General features: G+C 39.5%; 1 protein-coding gene across 5 annotated transcripts in view; it reads right to left on the bottom strand.

The window, feature by feature from the left end:
• The window catches only part of lrrc1 (leucine rich repeat containing 1), a 256,326-nt gene that overhangs the window by 85,903 nt on the left and 156,685 nt on the right, over positions 1-13,738 (bottom strand). For all 5 annotated transcript variants that reach the window (XM_043679472.1, XM_043679482.1, XM_043679464.1 and 2 more), the window contains exons 11-12: positions 6,551-6,666; positions 4,087-4,259 (exon numbers count right to left, since the gene is read on the bottom strand). In XM_043679472.1, the coding sequence (XP_043535407.1) occupies positions 4,087-4,259; positions 6,551-6,666 (289 nt within the window). The remainder of the gene's footprint in view (positions 1-4,086; positions 4,260-6,550; positions 6,667-13,738) is intronic.

Below are 13,738 nucleotides of genomic sequence, written 5' to 3' on the forward strand. Positions count from 1 at the left end.
ATAAAACAAATTAACCAAACCTCTAAAATGACATGAATAATGTCTTACTTCTCAGAAACATTTGTATTTTTAATAAAGTCAGGGATACACACTAAATAAATTCTTTAGTTCCACATCATCAGAAACAATATTAGCCAATGCATTCAGCTACTATATGAATTAAGCCCGCAAGAGTTGATTTATCACTTTGTACTTGCTGTCTATCCATTTAACCATTTTATTCTCAACTTAATGGTCAAGCAACTGGGCAGACTTAGTAAAGTGTTTACTAACATGTCTACATGATTAGGACATCAATTAACATTATATATCGATTGCAGAATCACACATAGCACATAAATGGAACCAGTGAGAGATTGACTGATCAGTTAGAAGACACAAAACATTTATTCACTTAATTTTCAGTTCATTAACTGAGATACTTTGTAGGATTACAAAACACTGGTTGCAATTGGTAATGAGATTAATTTATCTTTTTGCAAAAGTAGATTAAAAACCCAGTGCTACTTCTGAATATCCAAACTTTGTGAACAGAGAAAAGGAATTCCTTAACTGAAAAAGATGATATCCATAAGACACTTTTGGAAGGACTAGACTTGATTTCAATCGCATTCAGATGGGATACAATGTAGGGTTTGCCTTAGATATTTACTTGGGTACACTGATGTTAGGAACTCCTGTAAACAGTCTCATCAGCACTTTGCATTCAATGATGTACTGCCCAAATATTCTTAGCATAAACTATTCAACATAGTGAATGGCTGGGCTCAGTGGGCTGAATAGCCCACTTCTGCACTAAACCCACATGTACAATTATTTACTTTCAAAGTTAGGTTAGTATTAACATTTTAACAGGCCAACATGAAGGTTCCCATGCAACTACTGCCTTTGTCCTAGCTGGCCAAAGTCATGGATTTGGGAGATGTCAGAGAAGTAAATTTGCAATTTGTTGCCCGGTCTGTGGTGTGGAGGGAGTGCGTGTTTCAGCCAGGACGTACTCATGTCAGTCAATATTCATTTAATTGCTTCCAATCACATTGACTGAATCCCACAGTTGAGTGTGCAGGGAAACTATAATTGAAAACTATGCAAATGACCCATTAAGAGATTTATCAGGAAAGTGCTTAGATCATATAAATAAAAGATAGCTGATAGCCTGCATATCTAGTATGTAAGTTCTTTAACGTAAACCAACATTTGTTTTGTAAATGGAACTTCAAAGTTGTCATTCACTTCCCTCCCTCTGTATTTCCTTATTTTATTCACATCAGCAGAAAATAAACTTAGAACTAATTCAAAATAATTAGGGATTTCGACATACTAAATTGGACAAACTGTTACCACTGGTGGAATTATCAAGAATCAGAGAACATAGATTTAAGTAGATTAAGAAGAACAACTGCACAAGGGAGAAACTCGGGAAGTGGTTAGACTCTGGAATGCACTACTTAAGAATGTAGTGGAGGTAGATCCAATCACTGCTTTCAACAAAGAAATATATAATTACTTGAATAGAAAATAAATGCAGGTCTACACAAACATTTTGGGGAATAGCACTAAGTCAGTTGCTCTTGTGTGAATATGACAGACTAAATGGCCTCTTTCTGTATTGCTACCATTTTATGATTATGGTTTCTCAAAAAGGTTATACTGTTTAAGGGTGCAATAGGTTGCTATGTTTTGTTGAGGTTCCTTTCCTTGCAGTAAAGACCTGAAGTCAGTACAAAATAAATGAAAATTATTGCTGGACTATAACAGCTCACTACATTTTAGTTTCATACTTCCATAATATTGGATTGCAGCCATTATTGCCAAACCAATGACCTTGGAGCATCAGCAAGGCCAAATAGAAGTAAGCTCTTCCCCGTCCTGAAATGGGGAGAAAAATCATGAGGGTCATAGCCTAAAACAAGCTAATAATTTCTGAGCACCTGTTATGGTGGAAAAGGAGGCATAAGGAGGGTGAAAATGAGAACTTTTGAAGTTGAGTCACTTAGTAATAAAGGCAAACATAACAGCCAATTTCCACACAGTACACACTCATGAAAAGCCGCAAACTAAATGACCAAATAAATGCACTCTGTTCTTTTCATGATGGTCAAGTGATAAATAACATCAAGAAAAAACTGAGCACTTCTCCAATCAAACAGTTTAAACATCTTACCCAAAAGGCTTCATTGCACTTAAGATGAGGCACTCACCAGACAGGACTAAAAGCACTGAAGACCAACATGTGCAAGCTGCTGACATATATGCAGAGCCTTGTACCCAGAAATTGATATATATTTTAGCTCCAAAATAACAGGCGAAGCAAATACTAATCTCTAACTCAATGCATCTCATTAACTTCTGCTGAACGCAACCTATGCCAAGTTTTGAGATGTTGAATAGACTCACCATATGAATGGTGTTTGGGCACGCCTAGCTTGGATTATCTACAGCAAATTATATCAATAATCTTCAAACATAAAGGTAAGAAATTAACTAAATGAGTCAAGCAAGCACCAGGATACTAAGCAAAGATGGCAGCAAAGTTCAGAAATGAGAATGCACATTGGAAAACATTTTTTAAAATAATGTTGGCCAGGAGAGTTGTATATGAGTAACTCAAAGGCTTTGCCAAGCAACAGATACCTAACAATGGACAGTGAAATTCAAGCAACATAGTGCATAACACAGCGTGCTCAAAATCAAAGAAATCGCCTGACTAGAAGAGTACTTGGCATGGCAGCATGACTTAGAAATTTCTGACAAAATTTCCAAACAGTCTCGTCCAGTGGTGCTTCAGTGAGATTTCAGTCTTTATTTCTGGGTCCTTTAATGGCTAGAGCAACAAAATCCCACTTACCAGAAGGTCAGGGCTTTCGTAATCTTCTTTGGGTTCCTTAATTTCAGCTTGGCACAAGTTTGAGCTGTCAACTGCAGTGACTATAAGGGACTAGCTGATTGTTTTAGCTTACTGCTGGTTGCATATGCTTTGTGCAAATGACCTCAGGTTCAGGATTGGAATAGCAGGATATCTTAAACATGCTGCTGTAAACTGGCACATGCTTCGGCAAGATTAGGGCAAATAGTGAGGACAAGTTCTAGTCTGTCCTCCTTGTTGATTCTCTCAACACTCATCACAGGTCCATTTTGCCAAAGGCAGAAATGACCACTGGAGTCTTGTGAAGATGAGGCTTTCTTATTAAAGGTACTTTCCACTATCTTGTGTGCACTGCCACCAAGATAATGAACAGGACATCCATGAGGACATCCATCCCCCTATATCAGGAGCATCCTTCACTCGTACCATGAGCATCAAACCAAGGTACCAATCATGGTTATCTGAGGAGTATGGGGAAACATGGTTGAAGCATCATGCAAACCTACAATGATATGCCAACCTGGTGAAGCCAGCATTCCTTGCATCCTAAACAGTAAAACCAGAATGTTACAGACTGAGCGAACCAATCTCATGACCAGTGGATGAAATCAGAATACCACATTCAATCAGGAATGTCAGTGGACAATTAAACAACTATTAGGATTTCCACAAACATCTCAGATAACATGAATTGCAAGGGTCTTTTCCCTAGGTGGGGAAGTTCAAAACTAGGGGCATACTTTAAAGGTGAGAGGAGAAAGTTTTAAAAAGAACATGAGGGACAACTTTTCTTTTACGCAGAGTGGTTCATGTGTGGAATGAACTGCCGGTGGAAGTGGTGGATGCAGGTAGTTACAACGTTTAAAAGACATTTAGGTAAGTACATAAATAGGAAAGGTTTGAAGGGATATGGGTCAAACACAAGCAAGTCAGACTAATTTAGTTTGGGAAATTTGGTTGGTATGGACAAGTTGGACCAAAGGGTCTATGCTCATGATGTATGACTCAATAATTGACACTTCCTAAATAGTCCAACTGCGTACAATGTATTTTGATTATTCGTGGTCATTTTTCCCTGACACTACATTTACCCAATCTAAAAAAATCTTTCAACAATGTTGCAGACAAAGCAAAAGCAGGGGCCGAGCATCAATCCTCTACAAAACCCTTCTAACTATCCTTTGAACAAATTAGTGTATAACTGGTGGCAGATACTGTACCATAGTTGTTCTGTTCAGAAGGCAGTTGAGGAAGCAACACACAGGTCAGAACCTTTTCTCTTGTTTCAACATCAACGTCAGTCTGGAAAGTTAGAAGAGGCTGTGACTGGTTTTCAGACAACCAAAGGGCCTTGAGTTTCAAGCTGGTCAGTGATAATGGCAAGTGTTTCAACCTGCGTCGAAGAAAATGGCAACAGAGTTTTTGAAAAAAAGTGAAGACAGTGAAAGGTCATTAAGTGGTTAACTTGAAGACTTGGGTACCCAGTAGGAAATCACTGAATATTCAATAGTACAGGAAACAACACCTGGTGTTTCTTCCTTGCAGAGATTTGCTCAGGCTGCGTAGGCTAACGTGACACAAGGCTGGACATTACAGCATCTCCACCAACATTTTGAAAGCAGGGGTAGGAAATCTCATAAAATACAACATTGAGCCTTCCCACTATCTTCCTCCTGCCCCCACCTGTCCATTTTTTTTACAACTCGGACAGAGAGGTGGTAGTTTTTGGCACATTGCCTGTACTTAAGCCAATGAGGTCTTTTAAGTGGTCACTTAATCAGTATTTGATGGTTATTTAAGGGCCTCATTCCATCACTATTTGACCCGCAACAGGAAGAGACTTACATCAGGCAACTATCCCAGCAACTTGTGTCCAGCAAGGGATAATTGCATTCAATTAAACTCACTCCTTTTCACTCAACCCTGGTGACTGAAATCCAGGTTTCCACCCTCCCTATCCCCATATCACAGTCTGCCAGTCAGACCCCAACAATTCTCTGAATTTAGCTTGAAGTCCGTTGTACTCTATGCTGCTCTCTCCCCACCCCCACCCTCCTCTAGCTTATCTCTCCACGCTTCAGGCTCTCTGCCTTTATTCCTGATGAAGGGCTTTTGCCCGAAACGTCGATTCTGCTGAAGCTCCTCGATGCTGCCTGAACTGCTGTGCTCTTCCAGCACCATTGATCCAGAATCCAGTTCCATAACATCCTAGTTTGGAGACTGCCTATAGTTCCACCATGGGCTGCAACTTGAAACTGGCATTGTCAGGACTAAAGAGATGCAGACCAGTTTAACTAGCAGCTCTCGAAGACTGTACCCCCTCTTCAGCTGGAAGTGAAAGTCTTTAATTTGGGCAATTAACTATGCTTGCTATGTCAAGTCACTGCAAGAGGAGCTGGCTTTTTGGTGGGCAGGCTCTCTGTCAACATTTATTTTAGTACTGTAAAATTGTATCCTGTAAAATACAGCTTATAATCTGAATCAAGCAGAACAAATTCAGCCTAACTATGATTAATTTGGTCCAATTTTTAGGATTGCTTCTCAGGTCTATTAACCACGAATAATTTCACTTCTGACTATGCAATGTCTTGTACCTTAAGCAACAATTCTATTTTTCCTTCAAGGGAATAGCAAATTCAACAAAGCTTTCAAGATTCTTAACTAATCACATACTCCAAGTAATGGTAAATAGTACTTGCAGAAATACACACACCATTACATCTATTCACAATTCATCATCTGAGTCATCACAAATGCTTATTTTAAGAGATATTTAGTATGACTGGGTTTTGATGGAAGTGATGGACAGGCCAGGCTCCGTCCATTCATCCAATAGTTTATACTGCACTTCTTTTTGGAGGAATTAAGCTGGGTAGAATGCAGCAGTATAATGGATCTGTAGAAAGAGAAACCATGGATTGGTTTCCATGCTCAGTACAAAATTCTTGTTATCATTCAGCTTAGCAAATGCCTGATAGCTGCTTTCTCTACATTTATTGAAGAAAGATTATCATTACAGCAACTTCTTATTTGAAAGAGTTGTTGCATCTCTTGTTAGGAACAGGACAAATGGTGGCATTTCAAAGGCAAGGTGAAGGTCTGCATGATCTCAGAGTAGATTAACTGAAGACAGACATGACCAGAATGTCTGCAAGAGTAGTTTTGCTTGTAGTTTGTCCAGGGTTTTGTTGAGTCAGAGGGTTTATACAAGATTCCCAAACTCCACGCATTACGCTGCAATTTACGTAATGCCAGTCATTTCCTAACATTGTCAGGTGGCCTTGGTTGCCATATTTAATGTTGTCATGGAAAATTATTGGAGTAAACAGGGTTTGTTGACAGGATAGTTTGATTAATGGTTACCTTCTACTGGCGTTTTAGAAAAACTACTTGGTTTTGAAGTAACAATTATATTTCAGAATTAAGATTAACATTCATTAAGGCAACAAATGTATTTTAAATTTCCCAGGTACTGCACATTATCTAAAAACGAATTTCAAAGCAACTTACTTTCTGTTTATTTATGTGCACTACTAAACATTTTTTAAACTGACAAACTATTTATATCACTGACACACTGTTTTCTAAAAGTGCATCCAAATTTTTGACTACGGTCATCAATTCTACTAATTTTCTGTAATGTAAATTAAGCATGCTAAAAATGTACACCACCAATATACTCACCTGTTTCCAGCTAGGTCCAGCACATGGAGTTCAATTGCCTGTGAAACTTCTGGTGGAATTCTTGTCAATCTGTTATCACGTAGACTGAAGACATTAAGGCTACAGCAGCCACCAATCTGCATTTGAAACCAGAGGGCTCAAAAGTTACCATTTCTTGTACTGTCTCCAAAAATTACAGGTTATCTTCTTCAATGCAATCAGAATGCAGAATTTTGACTGTATAACTAGTCATGATAAATGCAAATACCTGGGCTACAATAACCGACATCAATTACTGAACAAGACTAACTCAGCTTTTATGGCCAGTGAAGTACTGCAAGAGCTGGTCACTGAATTCAACAAAGCTGCTTCGAAAGATCTAGCCATCTATATGGCATGAATTATCCCTTTCCCAATGCAAGTTTAAAACTGGCACCAATTGAAAGGGCTATCTAAGCAACCAGGACAAGTGAGGCCATGAAGCAGAATAAGCAACCAGTCACAGTGAAGTATTCTCACTTGCCACCAGCCAGGAAGTGAAAGGCACTAAATTTTTCACTTTTCCAGAGAGCCAAACACATGGGATTAAGGTAGCAGTTGAAATATAACAAACCCAAAAAAGTTTCAAGTATGTCTTTGTTACATCATGGAGAAGTTTTGAATTTCCAAGCATGAAATTTAGCTTCGCAAAGTCAGCAAGCTGATTAACAACTATTACAAATTCAGTACATTATTAGTTAGGTCACATTTAAAAAGTAATTTTTGCAATGAGGTGCACAATTAAAAAGGGCAAGTTTGTCAGTTCAGTGACATTTGCTTATTTGCCTTAAGAGCACAAAACATAGAGAAGTCAAAGAGACAGAGTTTTAACAGCACCAAAAAGGCCCCTCCATCCATCCTGTGACTGCCAGTCATCAGGAATCTATTTATTTTAATCCCATTTCTAACACATGGCCCATAGCTTTGTATGCAATGACATTTCGATTGCTCATCCAAAATAATTACGTGTCTTAACAGCTCCTGCATCTTCACTCTTATAAGCAGTCAACTCCAGATACCCACAAACCTCAGAGTGAAAATATTTCTTTTCAAATTCCTTCCGAAGTTCCTGCACCCTAACTTAAACCCTCCTCTCTGACTAATGAACTCTCTGCTAAAAGAAAAATATTCTCCCCATCCCTATCACAGTGTGAATGTAGTAGGGTTGTTGTAATGGGTGACTTTAACTTTCCCAATATTGATTGGAACCTCCTTCGAGCAGATGGTTTGGAAGGAGCTGTTTTTGTAAGGGGTGTTTAGAAGGGTTTCCTAACTCAGTACATTGACAGGCCGACGAGGGGAGAGGCCATTTTGGATTTGGTGCTCAGCAATGAGCCGGGCAGGTGTCAAATCTTGCGGTGGGAGAGCATTTTGGTGATAGTGACCACAACTGCCTCACATTCTACGTAGCTATGGAGAAGGAGAGAAGCAGGCACAATGGGAGGATATTTAATTGGGGAAAAGGAAACTATGATGCTATCAGACGTGAGTTGGGAAGCATGGATGGGAGCAATTGTTCCATGGAAAGGGCATTACAGGCATGTGGAGACTGTTTAAGAAACAGTTGTTGCGAGTGATGCATAAATGTGTTCCTCTGAGACAGGAAAGGAGGAGTAAGATAAAGGAACCTTGGATGACGAGAGCGGAGGAGCTTCTCGTCAAAAGAAAAAAGGTAGCTTACGTAAGGTGGAGGAAGCAAGGGTCTTGCTCAGCTCAAGAGGATTACAGGCAGGCGAGGAAGGAGCTCAAAAATGGTCTGAGGAGAGCCAGGAGGGGGCACAAAAAAGGCTTGGAAGGAAGGATTAGGGAGAATCCAAAGGCATTTTACACGTATGTGAGGAATAAAAGAATGATCAAAAAAAGAGTAGGGTCGATCAGGGATAGCATAGGGAACTTGTGTATAGAGTCTGAAGAGGTAGGGGAAACCGTAAATGAGTTTTTTGCTTCTGTCTTTACTAAAGAAAAGGACCTTGTAGTGAATGAAACCATTGAGGAGCAGGTAAGCATGCTGGAACGGATAGAGATTGAGGAAGCTGATGCACTGAAAATTTTGATAAACATTAAGATTGACAAGTCGCCAGGGCCAGACCAGATTTGTCCTCGGCTGCTTTAGGAAGCGAGAAATGTGATTGCTTCACCACTTGTGCAGATCTTTGCATCCTCGCTTTCCACCAGAGTTGTACCTGAGGACTGGAGGGAGGCAAATGTAATTCTGCTCTTCAAGAAAGGGAATAGGGAAATCCTCGGCAATTACAGACCAGTCAGTCCCACGTCTGTCGTCTGCAAGGTGTTAGAAAGGATTCTGAGGGATAGGCTATATGACCATCTGGAAGAGCATGGCTTGATTAAATGCAGTCAGCATGGCTTTGAGGGGGGCAGGTCATGCTTCACAAATCTTATTGAGTTCTTTGAGGGTGTTAATACACAAGTTGATGATGGTCGAGCGGTGGATGTGATGTATGTGGACTTCAGCAAGGCATTTGCTAAGGTTCCCCATGGTAGGCTCATTCAGAAGGTCAGGAGGAATGGGATACAGGGAAATTTAGCTGTCTGGATACAGAATTGGCTGGTCGACAGAAGTCAGCGAGTGGTAGAGGAAGGAAAGTATTCTGCCTGGAAGTCAGTGGTGAGTGGTGTTCCACAGGGCTTTGTTCTTGGGCCTCTACTCTTTGTAATTTTTATTAATGACTTGGATGAGGAGATTGAAGGATGGGTTAGCAAGTTTGCAAGTGACACAAAGGTTGGAGGTGTCATTGACAGTACAGGGGACTGTTGTAGGCTGCAGCGTGACATTGGCAGGATGCAGAGATGGGCTGAGAGGTGGCAGATGGAGTTCAACCTGGATAAATGCGAAGTGATGCATTTTGGAAGGTCAAACTTGAAAGTTGAGTACAGGATTAAAGACAGGATTCTTGGCAGTGTGGAGGAACAGCAGGATCTAGGTGTGCAGGTACATAGATCCCTTAAAATTGCCACCCAAGTGGACAGGGTTGTTAAGAAAGCATATGGTGTCTTGGCTTTCATTAACGGGGGATTGAGTTTAAAAGCTGTGAGATCTTGTTGCAGCTCTATAAAACTTTGGTTCCTGTGTCCAGTTCTGGTCACTGTTTTATAGCAAAGATGTGGATGCTTTGGAGAGGGTTCAGAGGAGGTTTACCAGGATGCTGCCTGGAATGGAGGGCTTATCTTACGAAGAGAGGTTGACTGAGCTCGGACTATTGTCATTGGAAAAAAGGAAGGGAGGGGACCTAATTGAGGTGTACAAGATAATGAGAGGCATAGATAGAGTTGAAAGCCAGAGACTTTTTCCCAGGGCAGAAATTGTTAACACGAGGGGTCATAGTTTTAAGCTGTTTGGCGGAAAGTATAGAGGGGATGTCAGAGGCAGCAACAATTGTGGAAGCGAGGTCATTAGGGATATTTAAGAGACTGTTGGACATGCATATGGTCACAGAAATTTGAGGGTTCATACATTAGGTTTACCTTACATGAGGATCAATGGTCGGCACAACATCATGGGCTGAAGGGCCTGTTCTGTGCTGTACTGTTCTATGTTCTATATTCTATGTTCTATCTATAACCCTCATCCCAATCAGATCACCCCTCAGTCGTCTTTGCTCCAAAGAAAACAACCCAGCATATTTACCTAGTCTCTCTTTATAGCTGAATCATTCTATTCCAGGTAACATTCTGGCAAATTTCCTCTGTACGATCTCTAGTGCAATCACATCCTTCCTACAGCATGGTGATCAGAACTGCAGTGTTACAGTTGTAGCCTCAACTAACACTGTAGAAAAACTTCAAGATAACCTCCTTGCCTTCACTAATAAAGTATTACGTATACCTACTTAACCATTTAACTGTATGTCACGGACTAATGGACTTGTTTTCAAGGTCCATCTGGTCCTCTGTATTTTCAATGCATCACCTCACTTTCCAGTATGAAATGCAACATGTCACTGTTCAGCCTATCAGACTAGTCCACGTATACTGGCCTGTAGTCAAAGGCTTTTCTCCTCGCTATTTACCACACCACTTTTTGTGTCTTTTGCAAACTGACTGACTTTACCTCCTACATTTGCGACAAAAAAACTAAACGTACATCATAAACAACAAAGAAACCATCACTCAATCCTGTGGTGAGCCAGTAAACATGGGTTTCCAGTCACAAAAACACCCTTCAACCATTACCCTCTGCTCATTGTAAGTAAGCTAATTTTGGATTCAATTTGTCATATTGTCCTGGATCTCATGAGCTCTTCTTTACAGCCTACCATGGGACACCTTTTAAAAAATTTTAGTGGAGTCCATGTAGACCACATCAACTGCACTACCCGTATGTACACACCTAGTTGTCTCTTCAAAAAATTCAATTAAATTTGTTAAATAGTGTACAGTGTCAGCAAGTTTTGGATTTTCACATGTAACCTTTCATGTGCAGACTCCAGAGGTTGCTGTCAGTTGCAGAGGAATAACAATGGTGAGTGGCAGCAGTATTACCATCATTAAAAACAAACCGATCTGAGATACATCCTCCTGAGACAAGTCATCAGTGGGCATCATTGAAGGTTTCTTTTTCCACTCGTCAGCTCAACACATATTTTGCAAGTAATTTACTCGAAGTACACACTGAATATAGTGAAGTGGGGGAATTGTGCAACTTCAGTAAACCCAAGGCCCATCAACTCCTTAACCACTGAGATTTAACAGTTGAGGAAGAAACAAGAACAACATCGAAACAAACAGACAATACATTAGAGTTGTATCAGATACAAAAAGAGGAATAGAGAAGAAAGATTGGATTGAGGGTCAAAAGGAAAAGAATTTTTTTTTAAATTGTCAGGTGACAATTAAGGAAGAGAAGCAAAAGGTTTAAGTAGCTCAGTCTCTGATCCACAGAGTTCCTCTGACAAGGCATGAGCAATTTTTATCAACAAGATAAAAAGCTACATGCACAGTTAAATTTCAGCCCAAGCTTCCACTGCCAAGTTTAATCAGAAGTCAAGAACAAATCTATCATTTTCTTAAAAATAATGAATGAAAAGGCCAAGGGGTAAGAGACCGTTTGCGTGTAGCAAATGGTGAAGCAATATAAATCAACCAACAATTCACAAGACTTACAATTCATGGAGTTTTTTTAAATTCTTTGTACTTTCTGATCAACTTATGTACGCAGCATGCATAATTAACCTGCTGTCATTTTTTTCCAGCAAGACCTGCCCACAGTACAAAAAGGGGAAGAGGACTATGGATTGACCGAGGTGAAGTTGGGTGACGGAACAGACTACAATTCCTTCTCTGGTCTCCTTCCCCTGCCAACAATACTTCTTCATTTTATAGCAAACAAAAAGTCTTTAAGCTTGGCAATTTTAAATATTTTTATTTCCAAGTCTATTTCCATTGGTATAAACCACACAATTTTTTCAAAGACATAAGGGATGGTCAATTAATGCTGGCCTAGCCAGCTACACACGCATCCTACGAAAGGGATTTATTAACATATTTCATTATTTTATTATTAGAATCCCGACAGTGTGGAAACAGACCCTTCAGCCCAACATGTCCACACCAACCCTCTGAAGAGTAACCTATTCCCTTACCCTATATTTACCTTTGACTAATGCATCTAACCTACACATCCCTGAATGCTATGGGCTCTCTCGCATGGCCAATTTCATAAAAAAGAAAAATTGTAGCGAAAGCCCACTGACTGCATTGATGATTATAGCTACAAAGCCTCACAGGAGTTAAGGGTCACCTGATCAAGCAAACTCAGTTTTATAGCCTCACCGGAGGAATTCTGAAGAAAGTTTGCATTAATACATCTACATACTTTATTATTTATCATAAACAAGCTTTGCATGGTGTCACAGTTATGGCACTGAACCAGCAACTCACAGATAAGCAATTTAAATCTATAGCAATGTATGAAATTAAATTGAATAAAATACTGTAATTTGTGAGCCATCAGTAGAAATCAAATTATAAAAACAATTAAAACACAAACACTTCATTGATTCCCTTCAGAAAATGATCTCGGTCATTTCCATTCAGTCCATGCTACATGAGATTTTAAATCAGTCTGTGCGACACATGACTTTAATTCTATCTTAATGGCCTTTGAAGTGGCAAAACAAAGGATAACCACCATCTTTTTCTCAGGTCAACCAGGGAGATACAGTAACTACAAACATCCCAACCTCCCTTACAGCAAAAAGTAAATTTAGAGAAAGTCCTCAATAGAAATATTAAGATGAAGTTAGAGGTTTGTTTTAGGGGTTATAGTACATTGATGAACAATCATTAAATAAAAGGACAATAAAAAGCAATTCTGCAAATCAACCCATATTGCAGGAACATTATTACATTACATGGCTTCAGATAGAATGGCATAACAATCAAACATCTCAAGTACAGAAACTATACACAGCAGAAGGTTGATCACTTGACCATTTGTCATTTTCTTTAATGTTTGTATTGACTACCTGCAAAGGTAAAGTCAATATATTTGCAGAATATGAGAGAGCTGCTTTCTCATTAGAGAGACGACTGGTGGTGGTTTAACATGAAGGTCACCAGGCCTCAGACAAGAGGCAAGGTTGAAAAGGTGAGACCTTCATGGTGACCTCAGTACAGAAATAGTGTCACTCATGTCATTCTGTATCGCAAACCAGACACCCACCCAACCAAGGTAACTAACCCCCGAAGACATCATAATCATTCATCTAAATCTAGCTGAAAACATGCACACAGATAGAGAATTTAGAAATGCTGTGCTGTTAATTTTGAATGTAAAAACTTGAATCTAAGAACTTAAATCAAAAATCTTGTAAACAGAAAAGTTAGGAAGTGATTAAACTTCAATGTCGAACTCTATCAGGATTAAAATATCTTTACAAATACTGTCAGCAATTTATTATAAAAAGTAGAGTGGTGCTGGAAAAGCACAACAGGTCAGGCAGCATCCGAGGAGCAAGAAAATCGACGTTTCGGGTAAAAGCCCTTCAATCAGGGCAGATCTAAACTCGAGTTTCCAGCATCTGCAGTCCTCACTTTTGCCTATTATAAAAAGCAGTCAACTTCAACATTCTAAAGAAATATCGGAGCATTCTGAAGTGACTGTGACTAATGCGATTATCGAAGTAATTACAAGTTTAATCTTTACAATAA

Source organism: Chiloscyllium plagiosum, chromosome 3, assembly GCF_004010195.1.
Source record: "Chiloscyllium plagiosum isolate BGI_BamShark_2017 chromosome 3, ASM401019v2, whole genome shotgun sequence".
Classification (NCBI taxonomy): domain Eukaryota; kingdom Metazoa; phylum Chordata; class Chondrichthyes; order Orectolobiformes; family Hemiscylliidae; genus Chiloscyllium; species Chiloscyllium plagiosum.